The sequence below is a fragment of the Plectropomus leopardus genome, chromosome 8 (genome assembly GCF_008729295.1).
Source record: "Plectropomus leopardus isolate mb chromosome 8, YSFRI_Pleo_2.0, whole genome shotgun sequence".
Classification (NCBI taxonomy): Eukaryota; Metazoa; Chordata; class Actinopteri; order Perciformes; family Serranidae; genus Plectropomus; species Plectropomus leopardus.
In genome coordinates, this window is record NC_056470.1 from 101,378 (window position 1) to 129,156 (window position 27,779).

Sequence of the window (27,779 nt, forward strand, 5' to 3'; positions counted from 1 at the left end):
CAACATTGATAAATGAGAAGAAGAAATTTTTTTTTTTGTTTTTTACACCTCAATAACTTGAACTATGACAAAAAATAAAAATAAAATAATAATTATAAAGGGGGGGGGGGGGGGGGGGGGGGGGGGTCGATCAACAGTAAACGACGCTCGTGAAGCAAGCCATCATGTGGCTTTTACACACAACGGCGCGCTCGTGACTGTTTTGGGCGCGCGACTTCCCGTAGAGGCGTGTGTTTTGGGGCTGACGGAGCTAAATGTTTTGCGAGGAGTTCACGTCTCTAGTAGACACACACTCCGTCACTTTCATAGGTTAAGATAGTGTGAAACAAGGTAATGTGGAGGCTGTCATCGTGACCAGAGGATGGATAGGCGTGGTGAGTGTGAACGGAGCCTTTAGTGACGAGAGCAGACTAAAGCTGAACAAATGTTTGCTAATCATTAGCTGGAACCAGCTAGACTGTGTGTGCTGTACTGATAAGTGCTGACTGGCTGACTGGCTGCAGGTTATATGGCGGTAAAAACTGACAGAATAATCTACGGTTAGTTCTCCAAAAAATATCAACATTTATTCGGTGAAACAAATTCAGCAAACCATCACCAATGGCGTTAGCTTTCAATGCTATCTGTGAAACGTTGAGACTACTGTTTAATAATGAAGCTAGAGATGACAGGTTTGGTTAACCCTTTGAAACTTGCGCAAATTGGCTTGATTTCTTTCAAAAACATTGGAAGAAGACAATGAGCAACGAAAGATAAAATAACACAAAAATGAACCAAAACAGGTGCGGGCTGGGAAACCAAAATAATAAAAGACACTGGATTATTAATGTAGAAATATTAATCAGCGCAGCTTTGAATTTTCAAATATAGATATTGGCCTAATAAGTCCAGTAATGGCTCAGCTCCAGTCTGTGCGCTTTACATCGTAGTCTTCTACTATTACAACCACTACTACTACTGTTACTACCACTACTAGTATTATTACTATAGTTGCTGACACTACTATGATAATATAACAAAGTTTCTATGATTTAACCCTTTGAAACCTAAGAAAAATGGTTTGAAAAAAGCAAAAAGCAAATTAGTTTAAAGTTAAAAAAAAATTACCTGAAATTAAGTCGAAAAAAGTTGATGTTTTTTTTTTAAAAAAAAAAAAAAATCCCATAAACAAACAAAAACGAGCCAAAAAAGTGCAGAAAATTCAAAATTCTAATACTTATTCACACTTTCAAAAAAAAAACCTAATATACAGGTCATTGTCTTTGTCACCTTTTAGTCTAATTTCTTTCAATTATTGGGACATTTCTTGCTTTGTTGATCATTACAGTTTATTACCATACTTTTGAAAGAAATCACCAAAACAATTGAGTGTACAGGCTGTCGGCCTTGGCACAGCTTGTAGATGAAGGTGCTTTTAGAGGTTAAGGCCTTTTTTTTTTGCATCATCAGCTTAAATGACTGTCTTATGTCTGACTTGTCAATTGTGGATCCTCATTTTCCTTTTTTGACATTGCAGGAAGTTTGCAGTGTGTAATGATCTGGTTAAAGATGAAACTGAAAGCCTGGGCTTTCTTAGAGCAATTATCGACATCTCATTGGACAGAACAGGATTTATGAAGTCATATTTGAAAGAATATAATATCTACTGTGGCCTTAGTCATCATCTCCTTCAAATGCCCTTTGGACAGAGGTTTTGACTGATTCCAAAGATAATTTAAAAGAGAAACAATCATGACTTTCTGATGCCTGGTATTCCTGTGTGTCTTGACATAGTGTAGTTAGGCGAGGCATGTGAGTGAATTTGTTACTCCAAAGCAGCTGAAATTCAGTATCACTTTAGAGATTAAGGAAATACTGGCCACAGTGTAGCTTTTTTTCCCCAAAGAGATACGTCTTTAGGTTATTAGCCTAACAAACAGCAAACCACGAGGAACCACTTTAAACTCAAAAGCCTGTGGGGTTTGATTTTAGACCAGATACTTTTTTAGGCTACTTTTTGGTAGAGCTTGGCCTAGTTTGAACAAAGGAAGCATGTGATTCAGCAAAATAACTCACTTGCATTTGCCTTGGTAAGCTTTCACGTTATTGCTACAATCATGTGAATGACATGATTGCGCTACAATCATGCACTATAACAAAACGGATGACTCACTTCTGTGTCTTTTGTGCTGTGTATGTCTATTAATGTCCACACAGTGCAAGAGCAACAAGTAGGACACAATACACATATGAACATTCGACCTGGTGTCCTTCAACATTATCTCTTATCATAAAGAAACTATTTCCTTAATGATAACTTGATAACTGTTTATATTTTGATGTGTGGTGGTGGCGACTTTGATAAGACTGGCATGTTGGTGCTATAGGAGAGTAAAACCTAAAAAATATTTTAAATGCTTCATGAGTTTTTACCTTCCTTTATCAGACGCTACAATGCTGACTGCCTTACTGTCAGGTTATTGGTGATTTAATGGGCTAATAATGGTAATAAAACTGGCAACATATTATACCAGCTCCCAAGGGTATAGATTTTGCTTCAATATTTGGGAGGGAGGGGGTATACTAGTAAAAGTAGAATTTAATATAATAACTGTTTTTTTTTTCTAGTTTATAATCACCTGATAATAAACATTTTTTTGTTTTCATTACCTTAGAATGAGCTGTTTTTATCGACATAGGGAGCCGGTTTTCATCTACGAAGATCGCCGTGTTTCTACAGTAGCCCAGGACAGACAAACCAAACATCTAGATAGGGCCATTTGCATTTTCTCGTCGGCCACCATAATTCACAGGCCTCCTCCAATGAGAGCATCAGTGTTTTTACCAGACCTCTGCAGATATTGCAGTTTGTAGGTAAAACCTCCCGCACGTCTGAATCTTATATTATCAGAAAAAGAATGTTAGCGCATATTAGCGGGTGGTAGGCTAGCAGTCTGTCACCAACATGCCAAACATGGTCGGAGAAACACTGATTTGTAATGTGAAACTGCTTTTATTAAGTGTTTCACTTGATTCTTCTTCAATTCTAACCAGGAGAAGTTTCAGCTGGTGCTGAAATCTTAATCCTCACCAATAAATCCCTCTAAACCTCATACACTGTACCTTTAATTTTCTTCTTTGGTGATTTTTTTCACACTTAATTTGTGCCATTCCTGCAACAAGCTGTGATGTAAATGTTTTAAATTTTTTCAAAATAAAACGCCTCTTTCATGTTATAACAAAAGCCAGGAACGCAGCCCCTGCTCAATTTTTACTGTAATTTTTTTTATCTAGGGGGAAAAATGCACAACTTCTAAATATTTAGGGGGACGTGTACCCTGTGCTCCCCCCCTCCAATGTACGCATCTGCCAGCGCCGTGTTTGATATGATCCTGCAGCATCTGTGTCTCAGCGCATGCAGCATTTATTACCAGTCTTGGCAACAGTGTGAAACAAACGGGTTAAATATAATTTCTTCCCTCATTTCTTCGTTGCGAAAATGTTGATTCTTCGTTCATTCGTCGTTACAAATGGCCGTCGGGACTCGTGTATCAGATTTGCCTTAAAAGCCGGTTAAACAAGTATTCAGGTATCAGACGTCGTCACATCGCACGCAGGTATTAAAAGAAAGAAAGGTAGTGAAACAACAGCGGTGGTACTCTGGTCTACAGGCTGTATTTATCATTTTGGCGGAAATATTTATTTTTAGACTTGCGGTCTCTTGTCAACGGTAAGTTGAGTTTTCACCTTAAATGTCTTTTAATATGAAAAAAGTTGGTTTTGTTACGGCGTATCCAGAGCTTTAGGCGGAAGTGCGCCGCGGGTTAAACAAACAACTTGCTTTACTCCTCTTTATGGTTTTACTCCTCATATTTTCGGTTATTGTATACCTCCATTGACCTCACTCTGAGATTATAGCAGACGTATAATACTTTATGGATGTTTTATGCTCCTCCGTAGCCACTAAAGGTTAATGTTTCGACAGGAAACAGTCGCTCTCATGTGTGTGCATCGGGATAACCTTAACTATCTCACATCCCGCATATTTTCCTTAAGTTTGGCTCTTTGTATTGTGCCGTGAAGTTTAAAGGGTGTCTAAGCTGGTCATGAAGCATGAGCTCTCCTTAACGCAGTTAACCCAGCTGGCCCAGTAGTCAGAAACTGACAGTCCACTGAGTTCATACAAAAGATGGGATTTAAACAAGCCCAGTTATGCAGTGAACGGCATGGACTTGCACGTTACAGTGAGTGGTTTATCAGTGTTTGCTGTGAGGGTGTGTCTGTTAATGTAAAGATTGCAGTACAGGAAATGATTCATTAACGGTGTGTTTACCTGCACTGCAGGTAGTGTGGAGGAGCCGCAGAGCGGACTCCCCTCACCCAGTCCACGGGACCCCCTGCTCAGCCCTGACTCACACATGGTAAGAGGCTCCATGGTTTGTTTATTTATTTTTTTTTTTTTTTCATTTTTACTTGTGACTTTTTCCAAAAATACAGATTTTTTTCTCTACTATACTTTCAGTTATAGTGTATAATGCAGATATAGCAGAATTTACAGGATAACTGCATTTCTTTTCTTTCCCCTTCTCTACTCTATCCCTCATTGTTTTGTTAAAAGACAGCAAATATTCCAGATCCTACTACTTCCAAATCCACATACGATCACTTACTTACAGGGTCAACAAGTGAGAAGCCCGGCCAATTATGGGGACAGATATTTGTCATTGTGGCGGTTATATTTTAATGATTGCAGATAGAATTAATTAATTAAAAGCTATTTTTATTTATTCATTTTTTATTTAAATTTTTCCTTGACTTTATAAAAAAAAAGTTGTAAGGAACTTGCCGTATATAACGTCTCAGTTTTAATGAAACTGAATTTATTCTTTTGAATCCTCAACGAGAAGGTCAGCTTTTCCATTTTAAAATATTTACTGAATTATTACATACCAGTCTTCCAAAGTGAGTGGTACTTGGTTAAGCCACTTTTCTAATGATTAATTTTTTTACTTGCTGCCAAAAAGCTCTGCAGGAGCTTTGTAACCCTCTTTCAGAAACACAACATGACCCAGACTGAGAGTCTCTCAAGGTATTACACACTGCGCGTAAGGTTTTGTGAATGTCCTTCCAGTACAAGTTGAGTTTGGGACAGTCCCAAAATAATTAGTTAGTTAGCCTTTTCTGGCCCTTCCCACATGGGATTACAAGACACCATCACAATGCAAAGCATGTGTCACCTTGCGGTTTTAGACGTATTAGTAAAAAGAAAAAGTACGTACACAAAATAAATTAAGTTACAAAATAATATATGACCAATATTCTTGCAAAAAATGAATTGTATAGTGATTAACACATTTTTACAGAGTTTACAAACCTACTTTTTATCTTGATAAAGAGCTTGTTTTCTCATCTCTCCTGTAAATGTAGAATTGAATAGTGCGGATGGGTCTCTATGCCCTTGCCATCTGCACAGATACAGAGTAATCAGTATCTTTTGTCATGTTTGGTTCAGGTGCCCTTGTTGAAATCTGCCGCCGCAATCTGACTTTTGACAATGGCTATTTATCATGTAATAGGTGTTTTGATAAGCTAACCAGCTGTATGGAAATGAACCTGAATCTGAATGGATTGTCTGACTCATTTTCCCCACCAGGATGCTCAGGGCTATAAGTGGGTGCGCTGGCGGGTTTGGCTGTGTCGTCTGGCTGCGGCGCTGTCCTTGGGTCTCCTCCTGATTGTGTTTCACTGGCGCCCCGGCTTGCTGTCCTTGCCCGCTGCTGCTCCTGTCCTCTGGCTTTGGCAGATATTCTGCTAATAAGAGTGAGAAAATCAATTCATTCCTTCTCATATTTTAAAACCCACTTGGCACCTGCAGTTATTACTGAATCTGGATTTCTCTTGGCATTGTAAGAATTGCAACCAGGGTTCCCACAGATCCTTAAAAAGCCTGAATAGGCATTGAATTTATTTATTTAAAAATAGGGCATTAATTAATGTTAGATGGCCTCAAATTATTGTTTCAAAAGTCTTAAAAATGCCCAGACATTGGAAGTAAGATTTTATGAACTGTTTTTTTTTCTGACATTGCATTGTAAAATCTCAAAATGATAGGCAACATCTGTAGTTTTGTTAATTTAATAAATTCCTTTTCTTAAACTCGTCATGATGGAAATGTATATAGTGGAATCTCACATGCAGATTGAGAAACACAAAGTCGCCCAGAAAAACCGACCAGAAGTGCCAGATAATTCCCACTTCTGTTGGTAAACTAAATGGATACTTTTATGAAAACATAGATTAATGTCTCCCATGTTTTCCACTCATTTTACAGAGATCATCTTTTTCTTTCTAAAATGTCATGTTTTATGCTACAGTGTATTTTTGGGCAAAATGAAATTGTCCTTTAATTTTGGTTATTTGAAAATGGGTTTAAACTCAATTCCAGGTCACATTAAAAAATTTAAAAAGTCTGAAAAGTAACACACCTTAAGCTGCAGGAACCCTGATTGCACCTGACCTGCATTTAACTTTGTCCCACATTATCCTTTTATGTGCTCTAATAAAACCAGCGCTTAAGTAATAGTTTGACAGGTTGACGTTTAAAATGCTGTTGCAGAGGCTTTTCAACACTTGCAAGAAATACATTTTTGACAAGTACACACATTGACACAAAATAATTCTAGCAATTACCAGCTTCAGTTATTATAATATTACAATATTAGTCTTCAAAAATCCATATCAGTCAGATTGCTGTAATAACTGAGTTTGCTTAACCAGTCTCTGGCCAGTATTTATTACCAAGCTGCTTACCATCTGTTTGATTTACATGCATGAAAGGGTGAATTAACCCTTAGGGCCCGCTTTAATGTTACACACACTTCCATCGCTCTGCGCACAAAATGCGCTTTTCAAAATCGTGCTTTAAAAATATGATACAATAATATGATTTTCTGCTTCGTTGAGTTTGCTTTTCTAATCATAAATATCAAATATTCATTATTTTTCAGAATTTTAACCCTTTAAATGCCAGGTTTTTGTCATGATGACACTATGTTTTTAGATGGGAATGACAATCACAAACATTAATGTGACAAATGGTAATTTATAACATGCTAAATAGATTATATATATATAGTATGGCAAACTGTGGCCTGGATGGACTGTCTACACATATATATACATATATAAAATCACAGCCTAGGATATGTTAATGATTAGCAACTTTGATTTTTTGTGCAGTGTCAAATATTCACACTCATACCGGTCTACACACAAAATGTGGAATAAATAATACTCCAATGCTTACGTTTTTAAGGAGGTGGTTAATTATTATCCAAAAACCTGTATCCATGTCTTTCAGGATTTTTCTTTTGACCACTTCTCTTTAGGCACAAATCTTTACCTTAGTATTGCAAACTGTGGGCTAGATGGACTGTATATACCATATGCATAACAAAAACTGCTCAAGTTATTTTCATTCTATAAAATAATTCTGAAATATAAATATGATAATCTTATATATAGTTCTCTAGCAATTGTTTTCCAAGATCTTTTAAAAAACACTTTTGTAAATCTACTTTTTTTTTTTGCCATTTGTAGAACTTTTCTCACCAAGTTGCTCATTACTTTCTTCCTCTTTCTTCCAAGAAATCAAAGCAGTTTACTCAGGGTTCAAAGGTTTAAGTATCTGTAACAGGCATCTGATCAAGCACAAGAAAATTGATGTCAATCCAGGTTTCAAAGGGTTAAGAAAAAGACCTCATTCGGAATATCTACGTGGAATTTGCTTTTTACCTGACCGATATCAAATCCAGAATATCGTCATATTCTGAATAATATTGGAATGTTAGTGTGAATGTAATCACAGTTGATGTTAGCTTTGCATGAAAAAGACCATGTCTATGGCAGTATTCTGTGTTATTCTCTGATTTACTGCATATCAAGGTTGGTCTAGTATCCAGCTTACAGCAGTCATTGATGGATCTGTGCTATATTTCCTCAGGACAGTTTTGGGCAGCAGCATGTGGTGGAGGTCCTCACAGAGGAGGTTAGGGAGGGCAGGTAAGCTTCATGTCTCTGTCCTCTGACAGCATCACCATTAGCTTGTCTGCACTTTGCACATTCCTAAAAAAAGATGTTAAGAAGACAAAAGGAAAACTGTATACTCTCTTGGTTTGTCTCTTTCAGTTTGGAGCTGTTGGTCGAGATGGAGGACAATGAATGGAGAGATACAGTTCAGCTGCACAAGGAGGAGGTAAGGAAGAGGTTAATGTTTGGCAGAAGAACGTGCTGAAAGATTCCCAGGCTAAAAGTGATCAATGTTGTATTACAGAAAACTCTGCTGCGCTACTACCTGTTTGAAGGGCTGCGCTACATGTGGCTGGACAGGAAGGGAGCTTACTGTCGTGTCAGGTACTGACGCAGTGTTACTTTCTGCTTCGACTCTTGTTATGTTTTCAAAATATGGCTTGTAAGTCAAATCTTTCCTTTTTGATTAACCATAATGTTGAACCCCTTCATGTTTATCTGTAGTGTCCTCAATGAGGACTGGACCTGTAAGGACCTGTACGGTTTCCAAAAGGGCCTGAGTCACCTGGAGCAGAGCTTGAGGTAAAAAAAAAAAGGTGTTTAAATATAAGAGGAAATAAACTGTCTCAGAGGGCACTGCTGAGTTATTCATGACATACATTTCTTTCAGGAGACAAATGTATGGGCCCAACCTTATTGACGTGCCTGTGAAGCCTTACTTGAAGCTGCTGTTTGAGGAGGTGAGATGGGAATGTCCTTACCGATTTTATTTCATACTGTGATATCAATTTCCTAGACTTCAATGTATCTAAAACCAAAGAACTAATCGTTGATTTTGGATGAAACAGAGATGCTGCTACAGAGAGCATCACACACAATGAAAAGGTGGAAATTGTCTCGTCATATAAATACTGAGGCACTTTCTTTGACGATCATCTTAAATTTGATGTGAATACTGAGGCTGATGTGAAGCAGGGGCTGCAAAGAATTCATCTTCTCCACAAACTGAGCTCCTTTTCTGTCAGGCCAGTCTTTTTATTGAGAGTCTTTCAAGTTATCCTTTTATTTGCTGATGTCAGAGCCTTACAGGTAAAGACAGGAACAGCCTTAACAGTATTGTAAAAATCTCTTCTAAAATCACTGGAGTGAAACAGAGAGAAAACAAATCGCCATTCCAAATATTTTATCCCTTCGGCAGTCAGACTTTTAAATTCCCTGTAGGTGTTATACACCTGTATACAGTATGATTTATACTGCACTGTAATACTGTGCATTATATTAACTACTGGCACTTTATTCCTATCCTCATTCTTTTGCTCCTGGTGCACTTGCCTGGTTTTATATAGTGAATGCTACTATGCATGTTTTTGTGTCTGTATATTGTTTTGTAGTCTTAATATGCTGCCCTTAACTCTCTAATCTCCCCAAGCGGGATTAATAAAGCTGTCTGAATTAAATTGAAAGCTGTCTTTTATAATGCCTGGGATTGATTTTTCATGCTCCTGCGTCAGTGATAGTCATGGTTGGATGTAGTGTGTTTTCTGGTTGTCCATCTGTCCTATTTTTGTGAATGTAACATCTCAAGAAAGCCTTGAGGAAATTTCCTCAAATTAGGCCCTAAAGATCACTTTGAATTAAGGACAAAGTGATTGGATTTTGGTGGTCTTATTCTTGTGAATGTAATATCTCAAGAACATCTTGAGAGAAATTCTTTGACACAAACGTTTATTTTGTGTCAGAGATGAACTGATTAGAATTTGGTGGTGGAAGGTGCAAGGTCAAGGCCATTGCGACCTTGTCCGTAGCATTCTCATGAACAGGATATCTCAAGAGGGCCCTGAGGAAATTGATTTAAATTTGGCACAAACGTCCACTTGGATTTAAGAGTTAATTTTTTTAGATTTTGGTGGTCAAAGGTCACTTTAACCTCACAAAACATGTTTTTGTCCATATCTCTAGAATTTGTTTGCTAATTGTGACAAAGTTTCACACAATGGGAAACACAATGTCATCACTTTATTCTAAAGGTCAAAGGTCAACTTTACTGTGACATCGTAATGTTAATTTTTGTAAAGATGGTTAAAATTCCAAACCATCATAAAAAATCCAGGTGAAGTACCAAATTTAACCTGCTCCTTCCTTTTTGTCTCTCTTTATCCTTTCCTTCAGGTCCTCAACCCATTTTATGTCTTCCAAGTGTTCAGCATCACCCTGTGGACCATCGATCACTACTATTTGTACGCCTTGTGTATATTTATTATCTCCGTTTTCTCCATTTGTATCTCACTTTATGAGATCCGCAAGGTGAGCCTATAGTGGAATACTTAAATCCGATCATAATCTATTTTATGTGTATCTCTGGATACAGATGTAAATAATAGAGAGACCTCATTTGACCTTACTCTACAGCAAAGCGTCACCCTTCACAACATGGCCCGCTTAGTCACAGACGTCACAATACGGAGAGCCTCAGGAGGTGAGTTTTTGCAAATGTATTCTTCTTTAAATGTGAATTTCTTGTAGTTTCAGAAAAATAATCCCCATGGATTTGGCGTCTTGCTGACAGTAATGTGTTTCATCTGAGGGTGAAACTGGTAGAAATTTTTAAAAAAGACAAAGATTTTTGCACAGTGAGAGTTTTAGCCTGCTGAAGGAACAAGTCAGATGCAGAGTAATAACAGTGGGCCTTGACATGAACAGAACTTTTGGAGTTGGCGGGTTGGTGAAAAAGTTTATGGTTTTGATTAGGATTTCAGTGATATACCAGATTTAAGGCATACTGTGATATTGAAGTTGAAGATTATTATAACATGTACATTTGCTTATCTATGATATTGAAAATGAATGCAACTGGATGGAAAATCTCATCTTTATTTCAGTTATTTTCAGAAGGAAAAGGGACTTTTTACACATACTTTCATTTAAAAAACAGTTTCAAGTCTTAATCATAGTGATAAAACATTTGTCCAACCAAACTAATCCTCCTGTTTTCATTCCTCTAAGAGTTATTCTTACTGAATAATGATAATAATTCCATATGTCTGTGATAATGTAAAACAGTGATATTTTCTGAGATGGTTATCGTACCATGAAAATCTCAGCTGTTGCAACCAAAGTTTTGATTCATAACAATCGTTTCATATAGTGATAAATGATATTTTAAACGGTGTCTGAAAGAGTAAAGGGTGGGGTTTTTATTGTTAACCGATACTGTAGCCAGGTGTTGTTTGAAGTGGAAGAAAATTATAGTTGCGGCATATTCTCCATGAATAGCTGCATCTCTTGAACCACCGGTGTTTCACTTCATTTTTCTCACACCTGGAAATCAAAAGTAGAAAGTAGAAGTTTAGGCAATCATCTGTAGAGTTATCTCTGGGATTTTATATCTATGATATATCTCTACTGTACATTTGATGTACTCAGTCCTCCGTAGGGGAAGTAAAGTAAATTGCACCAAAGTGTAGCAAAGTCACTGAATGTAACCTGTGGAGTTTTGACTACTTGTAGCACTATGGAACAATGTTAGTACCAGTAGTTCCCCACATTTTTTTATTAAAAAAAAGAGAAGAACATGTACGTAAACAATGCAAGAAGCTTTGAAAAAAATGGCTTCACAAATGTTTACTGAAGAAGGTCATACAGTCAACATGTTTGTTTTTTATTTATTTTATTTATAAATCTATTTGAGAGGGACCACATATAACAAACACTTGACATGTAATGCATTACACAGAAATATAGCCAGATGCGTATTTTCACCCCAGTCCCCAGGCAGCTGAACAACAGAACAGACAGCATATGCATACACACAATAAGCACTATAAAATATATTCACCATATATATAGTCACAGAATGCATATGGTATTTGCAGAACAGTCATGGTTGTTCAGTCATCTAAAAAAGGTTTAAAAATTTTTTTTAAAGTAATGTTTGCTTCCTTGATCTTCGGGACACTGCCCCAGTGGCGTATTTTGATGCAGTTCATATGCCATTTTAAAAAAACATGTTTTTCCCTTTTTAAGTCTGTCATCATGTAATGGTGTAAGGAAGGCCAGTTGCCTTTTTTTATTGAGGCCTATTGATTTAGTATTTTAAGGCAATTTATATTCGTATAAGGTGGTTACAGCCTGCTGCCAGAGTCTTCCCGATACTCCTGAGCCTTGTTTTGTGCTGATGTGCAGCATATATAAGGTTTAATGTTTTATTACTTACTGATAATTAAATGACAATGCATCTCAGGTGATGTTGCAGAAAAAAAAGGTATACAATGAGTTGTGCATCAGATTATTTACCACAAGAAGTAATTAAATAAATAATTCATTACCGTTTAAAAAAGTAGTGCTTTAGATATTACATTTATTGACCCAACACTGGACAGGAGTGATGAAGCCATACTGCTTCTTTCTCCATTATTGATGTAAGTTTATTTGCCACTAGAGTATAGATAACAGTGTCATTAGCATACATTTGTACATTTATTTTGTGACATACATAGGGGAGGTCACTGATGTAGAGACAGAAAAGTAAAGTGCTGATAATTGATCCCTGTGGGAACACCTATCAGGTCCATTCTCAGATGACAAAACATGTGAGATGTGTCATGTGAGAATGACAAACTGCAAGTCTTAGGTTTCATCAATACACTGTACACTTAATATAAACAGCAGAAGCATTGTTGACAAAAAAAACAAACCTTAATGTGGCTAGTTCTTCCCTTGAGGCAAAACCGCAATGAGCTTTTTGTGTGTTCTACCAATTGCTTTACAGCGACGTTCAGCAGCAAGGAAAAGAACAAAAAAAACAGCTCAAAGCCACACTGTTTACTGCTACAACTACATATTAACCCTTAGGGCCCGCTTTAATATTACACATAGTCGTATCTCTTTGTGCACAACATGTGCTATTCAGAATCAAGCTTTAAGAAATATTATACCTTATATTATACCTATATTATTTATTACTTTCATTTATTTAATTTTTTAACCAACATCAGTCCTAATCATAAATATCAAACATTTATTCATTTTGAGAATATTAACCCTTTAAATGCCAGGTTGTTGTCATGATACCACCTTGCTTTTACATTAAAAAAACAAATATTTTCAGTATACCACATGGAAAGTTGATTTTTTTTGATGATGACAGCCTGGGATATGTCAGTGATTTTCAGCAACATTGATTGTGACACTGCACCTAATGGAAATAGCATGTATTTTCTCCATATAACAAATATGGTAAAAATGACATTGTCAGGTGGAAAATAGTAAAAATTAGACATCCCAAGGCAAAACATCAGAATGACACCCAGAAATAATACAGTGTATGTTTTTTTATGCTTTGATGGCTGTTGGATCAAAAAAAATGTCAGTTTGAATGGGTTTCTACTTTTGCATTTTTTTGCAATTAACACTATGACTGTAACAGTTTAGTTTCCACAGTGTATTTTAGACTCATTGAAGGAGCTGAGCTGGACATTCCAAAATAAAAGAAAAAAAATAGTCTTTCCGACATTAATGCCATATGCATGAACGCAGCCAAAATTATCCAAAATAAAGAAGAATAAAAAGTGCATAAAATGCACCTCACAGTGCGTAAGGCTTAAGAAAGATTCTGGTAGATTGCAGGAAAAAAGAATAGTGTATTTAAAATTTTCTATGGTAAAAATTTAATTTGAATTTTGGGTGAATGGAGGAAAAAAAGAAGAAATTTGTAGCTTTTGTGTCTTGCATACAAGTCTCCTCTAACCCTCTTTGTTACTGTGAGTAAAAGTACAGAAGTAACTAAGGAAGTAGTTTTATTTTATTGGGCCAAGTAAAGTCATTAAACCCAGGACTCTCTACAAGGACATTCATTTCTAGCTGTGTGTTTTCTCAGTGGAGGAGTGTGTGAGCTCAGTGGAGCTGGTCCCCGGCGACTGTTTAATCATCCCTCAGGAAGGTCTGCTGCTGCCCTGTGACGCTGCCCTGCTGGCCGGGGAGTGCCTGGTCAACGAAAGCATGCTAACAGGTAAAGAACAAACCTCAACACCACCTTTTTTTCACCTTTCATCTTAAAAGCTGATCAGAGTCGCAGTCATCAAAAGTCATTTTCAAGATAACTGCACACTGATGCCAGATCATCAAAGGAATGAGCTAGTATATAAATTTGTGGTATGTGAAGGTTCAAGCTTTTGATTTTTTTGTTTCTTAATGACAGTGCTATGGTTTGCATGGTACATGAGTTACAGGTACTTAAGATATACATTTTTTTTTACACCTGCTGGACTAACTATTTTGATTTGGAAAACCTTTAAAATCTTAACAAAAACTAGTAATAAAAAAAGGAAGTGCAGTAAAGTGGTTTCCAGACCTCTTAATAGCATCAAAGCAAAAACTGAAGTAAAACCAAATTGTAATTCATTATAATTTCAGCCTAGAAATAAAAATACTCATGTTTTTAGTTGTGTGTTGAGTGTAATTTTAATTGAAAAAATGTCTTCTCCAGTTTCTGTACTTACTTCAGCATCCTAACAGAAGCATTCACAATTGGCAGCTAATAAGTATGTGATGCCAACTCTTTCCACAGTCTGCCTGCAGCTTGTTTTAACCCGTTCTAATCTGGAGCGACATTACTTTTCTTGTGCTGCTTTCAGAAGCCTTTCACAACTATGTAAACCTTAGAACAGTGAGCAGCAATTTCTCTCAGAAACATGAAAATACAGCTAAGAGCAACCAGGTGAGAAATCTTCCACAAATCACAAAAATTTGTAGAATTAGTAGATCAGGAGAATGTCGAGGGGAAAAAAGGAAAAGGCTTGGGAACAACTGTGTTCATAGCTATCATAATTACATATTTAAAGTTTTGTTACAGAATTATTAGAATTTTAAGCACATTTTTCAGGTCATTTGCTTTTCTTTTACTCTTTTTTTCTTCTTACATTTATTTTATTTTTTCAAATTGCTTGCTAATTTTTGGATTGTTTCTTCTTTTATTGCTCGTTGCATTCTTCCCATGTTTTTGAAAGAAATCAAGCCAGCTTGCTCAGGTTCAAGGGTTAAATCTTCCTATAAGGAGTCACTGTATTCATCTGTTTGATCATGTCTGTGTCCAGGGGAGAGTGTCCCAGTGCTTAAAACTCCACTGCCGGCTGGGGAGGGGAGGTACAGCTCAGAGACTCAGCGCAGACACACCCTGTTCTGTGGTACACAGCTCATTCAGGCCAAAGGGGGAGGTCCGGGAGGCAGCGGTGCAGTCGCCGTGGTCACGAGCACTGGTGAGTAGAGACACTGATTATCTGAGTCTGTAACATTTTGGTGAGGTGTCAGTTAAAAGTTGATGATAATCTGTGGAGTTTGTGCTGTAGAGCAGTTTTCAATGAACACATCCCCATGTTATGTGATGCAGTTAATTTCTCCCTGATTTTGTGTCATTTTCTTGCTGGAACATGTCTGGTTGTGTTTAGAAGCTTTAATTCGTCTTTTTTGTTGGAAGAAAGTTTAATCATTCTCCATCTGACATAAAGGTGCAAAGACACCAAGATATAGAACACCTGAAAACAGAGGCCATTCAGAGCAGAATGGGCTTTTTTGGGAGAGGGGCTTAAACAGACAGTGCCTCAGACAGAGCGTGAATGCAGCCGTTAAAGCACAAACAGTATGAGGAAAATAAAGTGGTTTTGTCACATTAAAGTAGGTGAACCTGGTCCAAATACCTGAAAATTAGCATAATGGGTCCTCGAGCTTATACTTTCTCTCAAAGTCAAGCCAGTTGTCCTGCTTATATGTCATCCTCAGGGTTTTTCACAGCCAAAGGCAGCCTGGTCAGCTCCATATTGTATCCTCAGCCAACAGACTTCCGCTTCTACCAAGATTCTGCCAAGTTCCTGCTCATCCTGGGTTTCATTGGTAAGCACCTTAACAGTGAGCTGCCTAATTTTGTTTCAATAGTGTGTGAAAAATCAATTGTCATCTGATCTACAAATTAGTCAAGTTATATATTTCAAGCCTTTTTGACCTATATTTCAACATGACTTGACCTTTTAATAAACTTGTTTTTTTTTAAATTGTCCTTGCTTCAGCTGTCATTGCCACCATTTACTGCTTTGTGGTCCTCTTCAGAAGCAATGTAAGTGCAAGTCACAGTGCACGCGCCAAATTAAATATTTTGTATTTGACATGCCAACAATGAAGAAAGTGACATCACTGACTCGTGTCTGGATGTGTGTCCAGGCGACCTGGCTGGAATTGGTGATTCGGAGCCTGGATCCTGTGACCATAGCAGTGCCTCCCGCCCTTCCTGCTGCCATCACCACCGGCACCATCTACGCGCAGAGGAGGCTGAAGAAACAGGGCGTCTTCTGCATCAGTCCACCTCGCATCAACATCTGTGGCAAGGTGTCCATCTTCTGCTTTGACAAGGTGAGGGGGGGGTCCATTAGCTGAAGTTTTGTGGCCACTTGACATGCTGAAGTTGCCTTTCATCAGACTAATTTTTTTTCTTCAGACAGGAACTCTTACTGAGGATGGTCTGGATGTGTGGGGAGTGATGGAGGGGGGACCTGCTGGTTTCTCAGAGCTGGTCCCAGAGCCCAGACTGCTGCCCCCAGGACCACTGCTCTCAGGCCTGGCCTGCTGTCACACTGTGACGCTGCTGAGAGGACAGCCCCTCGGAGACCCTCTGGAGCTCAAGATGCTGGAGTCCACTGGTTGGGTATGACACTCTAAAGTTTATTTCATTATTTCATTTCTTGAATTTAACTTTAGAACTATCATAACTATACCTGTGTTTCATGCGCTGCATTTGCCCGGGATAAGCATTGTCTGTATTTTAGTCGATTTTACTGACATTATTCCCCCACACAGTAAAAAAAACAAAGACAAAAACAAAAAAACAACCCCAAATCACTACACGGGGCTAACATTATCCAATGACTTTTGTGTTTGCCAAAATATGGTGGGTAAGTTTCCCTTTAATTTTAACTTTTTAAAATTGTGGACATGGCTGACTGGCATGGGATTAAAATCAAAGATGTCCTCTGCAACTATTGCAAATTACTGAAGGTCTCCATGTAATACTGTGCGAATATAGCTTGAATCAGTATCTTTATGTTCTAATTTTCCAGACACTCCAGGAGCCAGAGGGAGATGGAAAGGTGCTGGACGCTGAGTTTGGAGGCCACAGAGTTTTGGCTGTTTTGAGACCTCCCACTCATGTGAGTAGTCCCTACTATCACTCTCATATTAACTTATAAGTAGAGCTTATTTGTTATTAAACTAATAATCTCAAAGATTTTTATTTAAATAAATGTCAGTTAAGTCACTATCTATCACTGAATAGTGTAACACAATAGTAAGCCTATAGTCTAGTGATGAAATTATTGCTATACTTATGTTTTTGCAGTATTATGAGGTGGATGCCAACAGGCACACTTGATGTATTAAGGTACTGCTAATGCAAACCAAACATTTCATACTGCTGCAGCTTCACATTAATAGAATTTAACTGGTGAAACACAGGCTGACTTTTATTAGAAAGCGGGTCACAGGAAATGCAATTTCTTTTTCAGTAAGCTTAGCACCTCATCAAAAATGCATTTACTAAACAAAATTGTTATCAAATATTGAAGAGCTTCAGGTGAGAGAAGAGAGAGAGGGTATGACATGCAACAAAGGTCCCAAGGCCAGAATCGAACCTTGGACATTGCTGACCTCTCCATCTCTTAAACTTGGCATTAGACTGTGGTAAATGTATGAAATTACCACCTGAATTAAGTGTAGATTAAGGAAAGTCGCTACATCAGCAGTTAAGAAGTGTAAAATCTGCAGTATAATCTGCTTTTTATGCGTCCGCTGCAGCAAGAGTGGTGTTGGAGGCATTATGTTTTCCGGAAGTCCATCCGTCTCATGCTTGGGAACACAATATCTCAAGAAGGCCTTAAGGGAACTTCTGTGAATTTGGCACAAACAGACACTTGGATTGAAAGATAAACTGAGAAGGTTTTTGTTGTGGTTTCTGGCCATAACTCAAGAATTCAGATGCTAATTATGAGAAATTTTGACACAATTGGCTTATAGGATGCAATGAGAAAATTATGACTTTTTTATCCCAAAGGTCAATTTCACCGCGACGTCATAATGTTCTGCAAAAACACTTTTCTTACAATTACTCAAAGCTGCAGCTCAGGAACAGAAGGGAAACATTTGGCCAGATACTGAACTGGTGACAATAATCTTGGGTGTTCACCTTAAAAAAGTGCTGATTGTATAGATCTTATGTGCTGCTGAGGGGGAAATGTTTGTGAAGCGTTCGTGTTTCAGAATTTGTAGCTTCTTTGCAGCAACATCCATATTTGAAGTATTGTCTGCTGTCATGGTTACACGAGTCTAGACAGAGTCCTGACTAGTTAGCAGACATACAACCAAAAGGTGGTAATTGTATTTTTTTTTTTACTGTGCCCCTACTTTAATATATGTCTAGAGTTTCAAGTTATGCATAACTGATATTTCTCTCTTTGCTGTCAGTCAACAAGTGAGGCGACGGCCATTGTTCAGAGGTTTCCCTTCTCCTCGGCCCTGCAGAGGATGAGTGTGGTGACGGTGGCTCACGGCGGACGCTCAGCTTTCGCTTTCATCAAAGGATCCCCAGAGATGGTTGCTAGCCTCTGTCGAGCAGACACCGGTCAGTAACATCATATTAATAATGATTACAATAATATACATTTCATGTGTGAATATTTAACCACAGTGCAGCATTTTTTAATGACTTTAAATGATTTTTTTTCATGGTGTCTACTCTACTCTACTCTGTCTATGAATACAGTGCCGGCACAGTTCACCAGCAAACTGCGCAACTTCTCCAGTGAAGGCCTCAGAGTTCTTGCACTCGCTTATAAACCAGTAGACAAGAACACAGACTTTAGGATCATTGAACGGTGAGAACACAGTCTGTGTTTCAGGCTTCTATGTGGCTCTGAAGCTTTGTATAGACTAATTTTACCAGACATGCAAAGCTTCATAAAAATTCATTTTCCTACACATATAAAGCTCCGTATATACTCATTTTCCTACACATGCAAAGCTCCGTATATACTCATTTTCCTACACATGCAAAGCTCCGTATATACTCATTTCCAACATATGCAAAGCTTCGTATAGACTCATTTTCCTACCTGCAAAGCTTTGTATAGACTCATTTTCCTACAGTTGGAGTTTGTTGTAAATCTTGTCAAACTGAAATGAAGTTGTTTATCTTTCCACAGAGGAGAGGTAGAGAAAGACATGCAGTTCCTGGGTTTACTGATGATGAGGAATCTGGTGAAGCCGGAGAGTGCCCCGGTTATTAACATCTTGAGACTGGCATGCCTTCGCAGCGTCATGGTCACTGGTGAAAGATATTTTGCACTTCCTCGTTTTTATGAAGTTGAGAGACTCAAATTAAATGCCATTAACCTCTTAAATCTTGCTCTGACCTTCCTCTAGGGGACAACATTTTAACAGCAGTCAATGTAGCAAAAACCTGTGGGATGGTCGGACTTGACGAGAAGGTGATATTCGTCAGTGCTACCCCCCTCACCGCCCGCTCCATGCCGACCCTGAGATTTAGCCTGGAAGACGGAGGAGCCCCCACTGGCCAGAGCTCAGCAGAGGTCATCACTCGGGTTGGTACTGCTTAGACACAACACTGCAGCACACTGCTCATCAGTCTGTTTTAATTACAGATTTTCTGTGCTGTCAAAATATATCCTAGAATCACAATTATGTTATGTAAGGATATTCTTGACTCTCAAAATAAATGAGTCAATCAGTGGCAGTTTGGAAATAAAGCCGTCATGCTCTTGGACTTAAAAGACTGCAGTTAAAGGGCTTTATTTAGGGTTGTTCGATGAGATTGAAATAGTAGAAATGTATCCTCAGGTAGAGACTTGCAGGGTTCCAACGCAATATGGAAAAGTATTAAATTTGATTTGGATAATTTTCAGGTCTGGATAAATATGGGGGTAAAACAGAGAATGGAAATATACTTATGTTTCCAGACTATTGCCCCTAATCTGTTTTACAAAATATAATATTCACAATTTCTAAAAATTAATTGATCATACTAGAAGAGTGTTTTTCATGGAGCAAGCAGCCAGTGTAGCCAAAATGTTTACCACTGTGTAAGAGAGTGCAGGTCACAGCGAGCTTGATGTTTTCAAAAGCGAGGCAAGAGATAGCTGCCTTACATCACTGCTTACAAACAGCAATATGTGCCTTAACTCTGAACCAAATTCAGACATCCACGACCAAATTACTTTGACAGAAAATCCGGCAATATTTTTGAATTGCATACTGTATATCCTGTACATCGCATCACAAATACCCAAATATTTGCTTGTCTGAACATTGTCTTTTCTGCATTAGGTAACCAAACCTTTATGGTAAGCTTACCAAAGGCTTGTCAATTGTACTCAGATGTCAAATACGGTCTGAAAAATCTACCAAGAAGTCTGGGGATTTGAGTCTAGAAAAGCATGATGTAAAATTTAAAGTGGAAAATATGGAAAAAACTGGATTTTGCAATACTGTTCTTACCGTGGTAGCCATTCGCAGCAGGCTATGTAACAAATCAGAGCTGGATTCTCACACGATCTTGTTATTTTTCTGTGATCTCACCAGTTCATCTGCCTCGCAAGTTAATATGATGTGGGCAGACACAGTGGAAGAGAGTGACGTCGTATATATGTAAACCTGTAACACTTGAAATAATTGGAACCTTAAAGCTTACATTTTAAACGATTTTGGTTTTCTTTTTCTTCAAACACAAGTATCCTCTTGTGTGCAGTGGTTTTTGTTTGTACTGAATTTCCAAATCAAAGAAAAAAAATAATCAAATGTGATGAAGTACAGTATGGTTATTTAAAATCATCTCTTAACTGAATTTAACAGAACAGTTAATGTGCTGTGATATAGATATATACTGTCACTGTGATATATAGATTCAAGATTCAAGAAAACTTTACTGTCTGCCACATAGTGACAGAGAATTACCTGTGGTCAGGAGCTCAAAAAAATCATTACCATGCACAACCAATAAAACATACTAAAAGTTCAAGAAGTTATTAAAAGCATCAGTGCAGAGTCATATCACCCACTCTGAGTTTGATTGGAAACCTAAAAAAAATTGGTGTCATTACTCCTTATACAGCTTGAACTGTACTACAAAAAGCTAATTCTAACTCTTTTCTTAAAAATGAATTTTCATTACTATCAGAACACAAGGCTCACAGTGTTACTAACCCATCGTTTATAAAATAAACACAACAGTTAACAGATATAATCAGTGAGGACCGCCCCCCTCACCGCAGCCCCACCCCACACATACATGTAACATAAAAAGGACGTTTGATGTAAGATAACATACAGATGTAAAATATGACTTTAAAAACATGGTCAAAGTAATAATTACGATATTATAAAAGAATACGAAGAAAGAAAAAAGTTAAATAAATAATAATGATATTAAAAAAATAAACAAATATTGACAATGAGTACATTAAAAGAGCACATTGTCCTCAGACTCTCATCAACAGCATATGGCAATAGATGCTCTTAACTCATTTTTAAACATTGATTCGTATGCTTTGTTTTACCGACTGATTAAGTAGTTGTTACACAGTAGTCGCACAGTGAGCACAGTCATGGCCCACATTTCTAAACTGGAGGGTGAATTTCGGCTCATTTTTATTAATGCTTTTCTTTTCTTCCTTCAGGGCCTGTACCAGGGTGGTTTTGAATATCACTTGGCTATTAATGGCAAGTCCTTTGCTGCCCTTTGTGATCATTTCCCCGAGTATCTGCCAAAGGTAACGTATGCTATGATTCATCCCTATAATATTCTGACAGTGGCTAATCTGCCAATAAAATGTCACATGCAAGCAAGGGAAGTTGTGACAGAGACAATTCTGAAATGTTATAAAATCAGGGTTTGGGTTAAACCGAGGCATGAGACCAACAGACTGTAGTTCAAGCATCTTTTTCCTTTGAATAACAAGGATGATGATTGCAAGAATTCAGTTTAAACTAGTGATGAGCTGTTTGTTGACTTTCCTTGATATACTGTCACTGCAGGTTTTACTGCGAGCCACGGTATTTGCACGCATGGCTCCTGACCAGAAAACCCAGCTGGTGAAGGAGCTGCAGAAGTTAAAGTGAGTTCAGACACAAAAATGGGGAAGGATGGGGAAACACACAGGAAGAACAGAAAAAAAATGAGACCGTGGGAATATATTAACAGCAACTGATGATGGAGTATTAGGAGAAATCCTCATTAACCTGCAGTTCCAACACTTACTTGAGATAAATGGTTTAATAGATAAACTTTCATATATAAAAGTCTGAGATGTTTTTATTGTCCAGTCATGAACCAAAAAAACTAGCTAAAGAAATACCCAAAGAATTACACGACTACAACTTAAAGGGACAATTCACCCCAAATTCAATCAAAAATATATATTTTTCCTCTTACCTGTAGTGCTATTTATCACTCAAGATATTTTTGGTGTGAGTTGTTGAGAGTCGGAGATATCAATCATAGAGATGTCTGCCTTCTCTAAATGGCACTCAATTTATGGTGCTCAAAGTGCAAAAAAATACATTTGAAAAACTCAACAGCAACATTTCTTTCCAGAAATCATGACCTGGTTACTCAACATGCTCTACAGACCTTGTTGTGAGCAGTTTCATGTAGGAACTATTTTCTTTTTGCCAAACTACACCCACCAGCTGTGTTGCCATGCCAATATCTCCAACACTCGGCAGACATGCTGTGTATTTTTGATTTTGGGGTGACCTAGCCCTTTAAGCTACAAAAACATGTAGAAAGTGAACATATCTGATATAAGAATGCTGTCTGTAGTGTAAAAATAATTGTGGCACCACAAATATCAGTGTTGTGTTTGTTAAATTACATTTCTGGAGAAAAGTCCAGTGTTTTCTCAGTTGTTTCTGTATAGTTACTTTGAAAGTGACCTCTAGAGGTCATAAGAGGAACTGCATCTTAGAGCACGTCCATGTTAGTTTTATCACTCAGTTGTGGTGCTTGCTGTACTTGGTTAAATCAAGACTTTGTAAGCTGATACAGATATTATAACAATTAAGGAAGAAACAATGTACATTTTGCTAAACATGAAAATATATGTTTTATTCTCCTTAGTGAAAAAAGCCTATGAAATAGTCTGACTTTGAATAAGACTCCCTTCTATAACTACAGCTACCGGGTGGGCATGTGTGGAGACGGGGCCAATGACTGTGGGGCCCTGAGAGCTGCTGATGTTGGAGTTTCCCTGTCTGAAGCAGAGGCTTCGGTCGCGTCACCTTTCACCTCTAAGACTGAAAACATCAGCTGTGTGCCGCTGCTTATCAGGTTAGAAAGTCCGAGTAAATATTGATGATTTCTTTGAGAACCAACCAAACTGTTTATGTTCATGGCACAGTATCTGCAGTGGAAGAAATGATAACATGTTTTTCCTCTTTGTGTGTGCAGAGAGGGCCGATGTTCTCTGGTCACCTCCTTCAGTCTCTTTAAGTACATGGCCCTGTACAGCCTCATTCAGTTATGCTCCGTCCTCATCCTTATCACAGTGAGTAGATATTTACACAATGTCAAATTATGGTTAAAAGGTTAATGTAACAAGCCTATGACATGACAAACAACAACTTTTCCTTACTTGATTGCTAGCAAAATAGCAGAAAGACCACTAAACTAACAATAAATTCCTTTGCATTAATGAAATGTTCTTGTGGTAGAGCATGTATTCAAATGCCTCTAAGATTGACACACAAAAGGTGCAGTTTATTTAGCTGCAGAGGTGAGCAGTGCCCAAAAAAACGAACAAAAGATGTTTCCAACACTAAACTTACCTAACAAAAGCAAAAGTCAGTAAAAGGAGGGCCTCTAACCTAGGCTGCTCAAATGAGAAAACGGGAGAAAACAAAAATGTTAAACAAAAAAAGGCTACTCACTTCTACTGAAAACTGCAAAAAGAACGCAAAGTGCAATGAAGTGCAAGTGTATAAGGAGGAGAAAGAGGTGGAGCTGCCCCACAGCCTGTCAGTCAGGAGGCCCTGTAACCAAGGGTAACTTTGGGCCTTAACAACATGGAAACGAGTGAGGTATAAAAAAAGTAAAGTTTGGCATTTTAACATTCGGGTCTATAGTGTGGCCAAAGAATGAGTCCTAAAATCAGGAAATGAGTTAGCAAGTCAATGGGTGTTTGGTTCGGTGCTAAAATGAGGTCTGTGATTGACACGAGCTGTAGACCTTCATGTTTTGTTTTATGACATAAAATACATCAGTATGTACCCCACTGATGAATTTTGAAGCTTTTTTGTCTCTTTAAAAAGATGATTGTAAACAAGTGACTAAATGAGACTACAGAACGTATCATGCCACGCTGCACATGGACACAGCCCTACAGCCTCGTTGTGATTGTAGTGCGGTGCGCTTATAGCATAATGTTGGCTTTTTACTTTTGGCGATTGCATTTAAGCTTCATATTTCATAAAAGTGGTGTTTATTTCTGAAGATTATTTTTCCTGAACAAAACATGTAAGTATCATAAACATTTGTTTGCCAAAGAGCTTATTTTCTATTATAAGCCAAAATCCAATGGAAAAATCCCATAGGCTTTTGAACTCCCTCGTTCAAAAGCCTATGGCGATTCTAATTCTTTGTACAGTTTAAGGTGCAAAATTGACTTTGCATGTCGTCTTGTGAGATTAACATGTGAAGATGTTTGTTTTAAACCTTTGCCTGACAAATTCTGTGCATGATTACAACCTAAATCAGCACAAGTTAACAATTTTATCCTGAATAAACCACTTCCTGTTGCATCAGTTCTGCTCTCATGACTTTAGTATGTTCTTTGGCCTTGACTGCTTACAGCACATACATTGAAACGTGACTTGTGATTATGTGTGTTTCCAGGTCGGGACGGCCTTGGCTGACATGCAGTTCCTGTTCTGTGACCTTTTCGTGGTGACTATGCTGGCCATCTTTATGGGGAAAGGAGGCCCCAGTAACGAGCTGCACCCCACCAGACCCTCAGCCAGTCTGTTGGCCCTGCCTGTTATCGGCAGCCTCTTTATCCACACCTGCATGAATGTCCTCGGGCAACTGGCTGCGCTCTTCATCACCATCTCACAGAACTGGTGAGTAAAGAGCTTTCATTTCTATTCACATTATGCTGGAAAAAAACATTTTACACGTGTTTGGTGACACTGAAATTTCCCTCACAGTTAAGTGGGATTTCAGGGTGCACCGTAGCTCAGTTGGTAGAGCGGAAACCCCACGTACAGAGGCTTAGTCCTCGCTGCAGCGGCCTTGGATTCGATTCCTACCTCGATCCTTTGCTGCATGTCATCCTCTCTCTCTCCCCGTTTTACACTTAAACTCTCCTAACTTGTAAAGGCAAAAGTCCCAAAAACAATCTAAAAAAATGTAGTGGGATTTCTGAATTTCTAAGGAAAATAGGAATCCTCCTTTCATCATAAATAACCATATTTCACAGTTTGTGCTGATGATAAATGGTCAGATTCTGACATATTTTAAAGAATACATGCCTTTCAGTAATAACCATTGACCCTTTCATGGGCCTCCCTTGGCCTCAGGCTGGGGTCATCTGTGCCCTTTGACCGCCCTGACAGCGAGCCTGTCTACGCTTGACATACTGTGATACAATGTAAACCTTTATCCCATGTATTTTTTTTTTAGGTATGTTCCACTCAATTCAACAGTGTTTGGAACAGAAAATCTGCCAAACATGGAGGACACCAGTGTGTTTGCCTTGTCAGGTTTCCAGTACATCATCATGGCTGTGGTGGTCACTAAGGGCTACCCTCACAAAAAACCTCTCTACTACAACGGTGAGTCATCAGACATGTCCAAGGATGATGATTTAGGGTAGGAAGGATGATGCATAAAGACCCATGCAGACAATTTGGTTGGCTATTTGTCATATTTATTTATATCTCTTTTCTCCATATATCCTTTAACACTAATGCTAGCTGTCTGTTCTTTCACTGGTCACTAGGGCTAGACTCGCAGAGCTAGAACCATCTCCACACCTAGTTTTTTAGCACTGTGTCACAACTGTGGGGTGTAGACCAAATCCAGAACTTCTAAATGAGTTTTTGGGGGTTTTTTTTACTTATTATGTAGGGAAACCATGTTAAACAAAATATTAATCTCAGCAGAATATTTTTCTAAACTTTAAAACTTGTAATGATGGGCACTTTGAATATAATATTACTAATGAAACTTATTAAAGATTTAGGACTCTTTCTCCTTGTCTTTGCAGTGATTTTCCTTGGTCTGCTGTTAGTCCTCTTTGCGGTGATGACGTGGCTGGTGTTGTATCCTGGACCTGCCATTACTCCAATACTTGAACTATACAGCTTTGTCGATATGGATTTCAAAATGCTGCTCGTCGCCGTGGCTGCTCTAAACTTCCTCGTTTGTTTTGTTTTGGAGGTGAGTGATAACATGAAACTGTGATAATCCCTCTTCCCTCTGCCATGCTGTTCAGGTCTCTGTGGGTTTTGTGTATTTCTGTCTTAGTGATATGTATGTTCAAATGGGGCTCAGTGCAGTTTCACTATAGTTTCATGGTCATGATCATGTTGATGTAGCATCTGATCAGCCATCAGCTGACCAGTAACATCTGATCATGTGTACATGTCTCACTGTACATGCCGTTATTCCCCAAAGTCTTACTCTGCCTGCTGACCCGCCAGCTCTTTACAGTCCTGTAACTTCTCTTTTCACATCTAGTTGTCAATGTGTTTCTCAGCTCAGCTTCCTGTTCCACCAGTAGAGACTGGAGACTGAGTTCTGGTGGTGCATGCTGTGCACTACATACATAGAGTTTAATAGAAAGAGGAATGCCCGAATTTATGACATTATTGAAAAACATATCTTATAAATACCCTGAAATATCATAATACCGCCCAAGCCTAATCCTTACCTCCACTTACTGTTGAACTAATTTATTGATTGAAAAGCGCTCATGTATGTCATCAGCTATCTTGGATCCTCCTGTACCATTATGTGTTAGTGGTGATTAGTTCTTCCAGCTGAACCCTGTAATTCTTTTTGAATTCCAACAAAGCAGAGCCTTTTCTGACAAATATAACTTTGTAACCGGCATGCAAACACAAGGTGACAGCAGGCTTGCCAACATAACAGGGCTGGTTGACTGTCTGCTTTCTGCATTAGATGAACCGAATTTTTAAAAAGAAATTGCATCTAGAAGTGTAATCATCTTCAAATGCAAAGCACATAGTTTTCCTTTGGCTTACTTTCATGGGTTACTGAGACAGTAGTAGTGGTGTGGTATATTCCTAAAAACCCTTTAACTTTACAGTTGTTTTTTTTTTTTTTCCCCCAGGTGCTGATAGACATGGGTATCCTCAACTGTCTTCAATTGCTGCGCGGGAAACGTCCATCCAAAAAACAGTATAAACGTCTGAACGTCCTTCTTTCTGAATCCCAATCATGGCCACCCCTTAATCAAACCCTGTATCCCACAGATCACACAGTCATCCAGTTTAGCTAGCACCTACTCACCCCTCTCTGTTGGACACTGTCAATCACCGAGACAAAAAATGTGCTGTCTGAGCTACATCCCCAACTCAATCAGCAGTATGTATTAATAAAACTATTTTTTATGCAAAACTTTCAGTGTGATTTACTGGTGTGGTCCTGGGGTTGTGAAAGGATTATATTACACTGGATATTTTCTGAGTTTCAGTCAACT

General features: G+C 38.2%; 1 protein-coding gene across 1 annotated transcript; it reads left to right on the forward strand.

Moving 5' to 3' along the window:
- The first annotated feature begins 277 nt into the window (after window positions 1-277).
- On the forward strand, window positions 278-27,697 carry atp13a2 (ATPase cation transporting 13A2). Its single transcript, XM_042491972.1, is given in 30 exon segments — window positions 278-374; window positions 4,324-4,400; window positions 5,633-5,726; window positions 5,729-5,799; window positions 7,982-8,040; window positions 8,167-8,233; window positions 8,312-8,391; window positions 8,512-8,589; window positions 8,678-8,747; window positions 10,177-10,311; window positions 10,417-10,483; window positions 13,883-14,014; window positions 15,099-15,260; window positions 15,781-15,891; window positions 16,065-16,111; window positions 16,216-16,404; window positions 16,490-16,696; window positions 17,109-17,198; window positions 18,508-18,664; window positions 18,806-18,917; window positions 19,245-19,369; window positions 19,465-19,643; window positions 21,735-21,827; window positions 22,093-22,172; window positions 23,234-23,386; window positions 23,507-23,603; window positions 24,950-25,173; window positions 25,736-25,887; window positions 26,322-26,494; window positions 27,411-27,697. Coding segments are annotated over 30 exon segments (3,462 nt in total). The 5' UTR covers window positions 278-361; the 3' UTR covers window positions 27,579-27,697.
- Window positions 27,698-27,779: the final 82 nt, after the last annotated feature.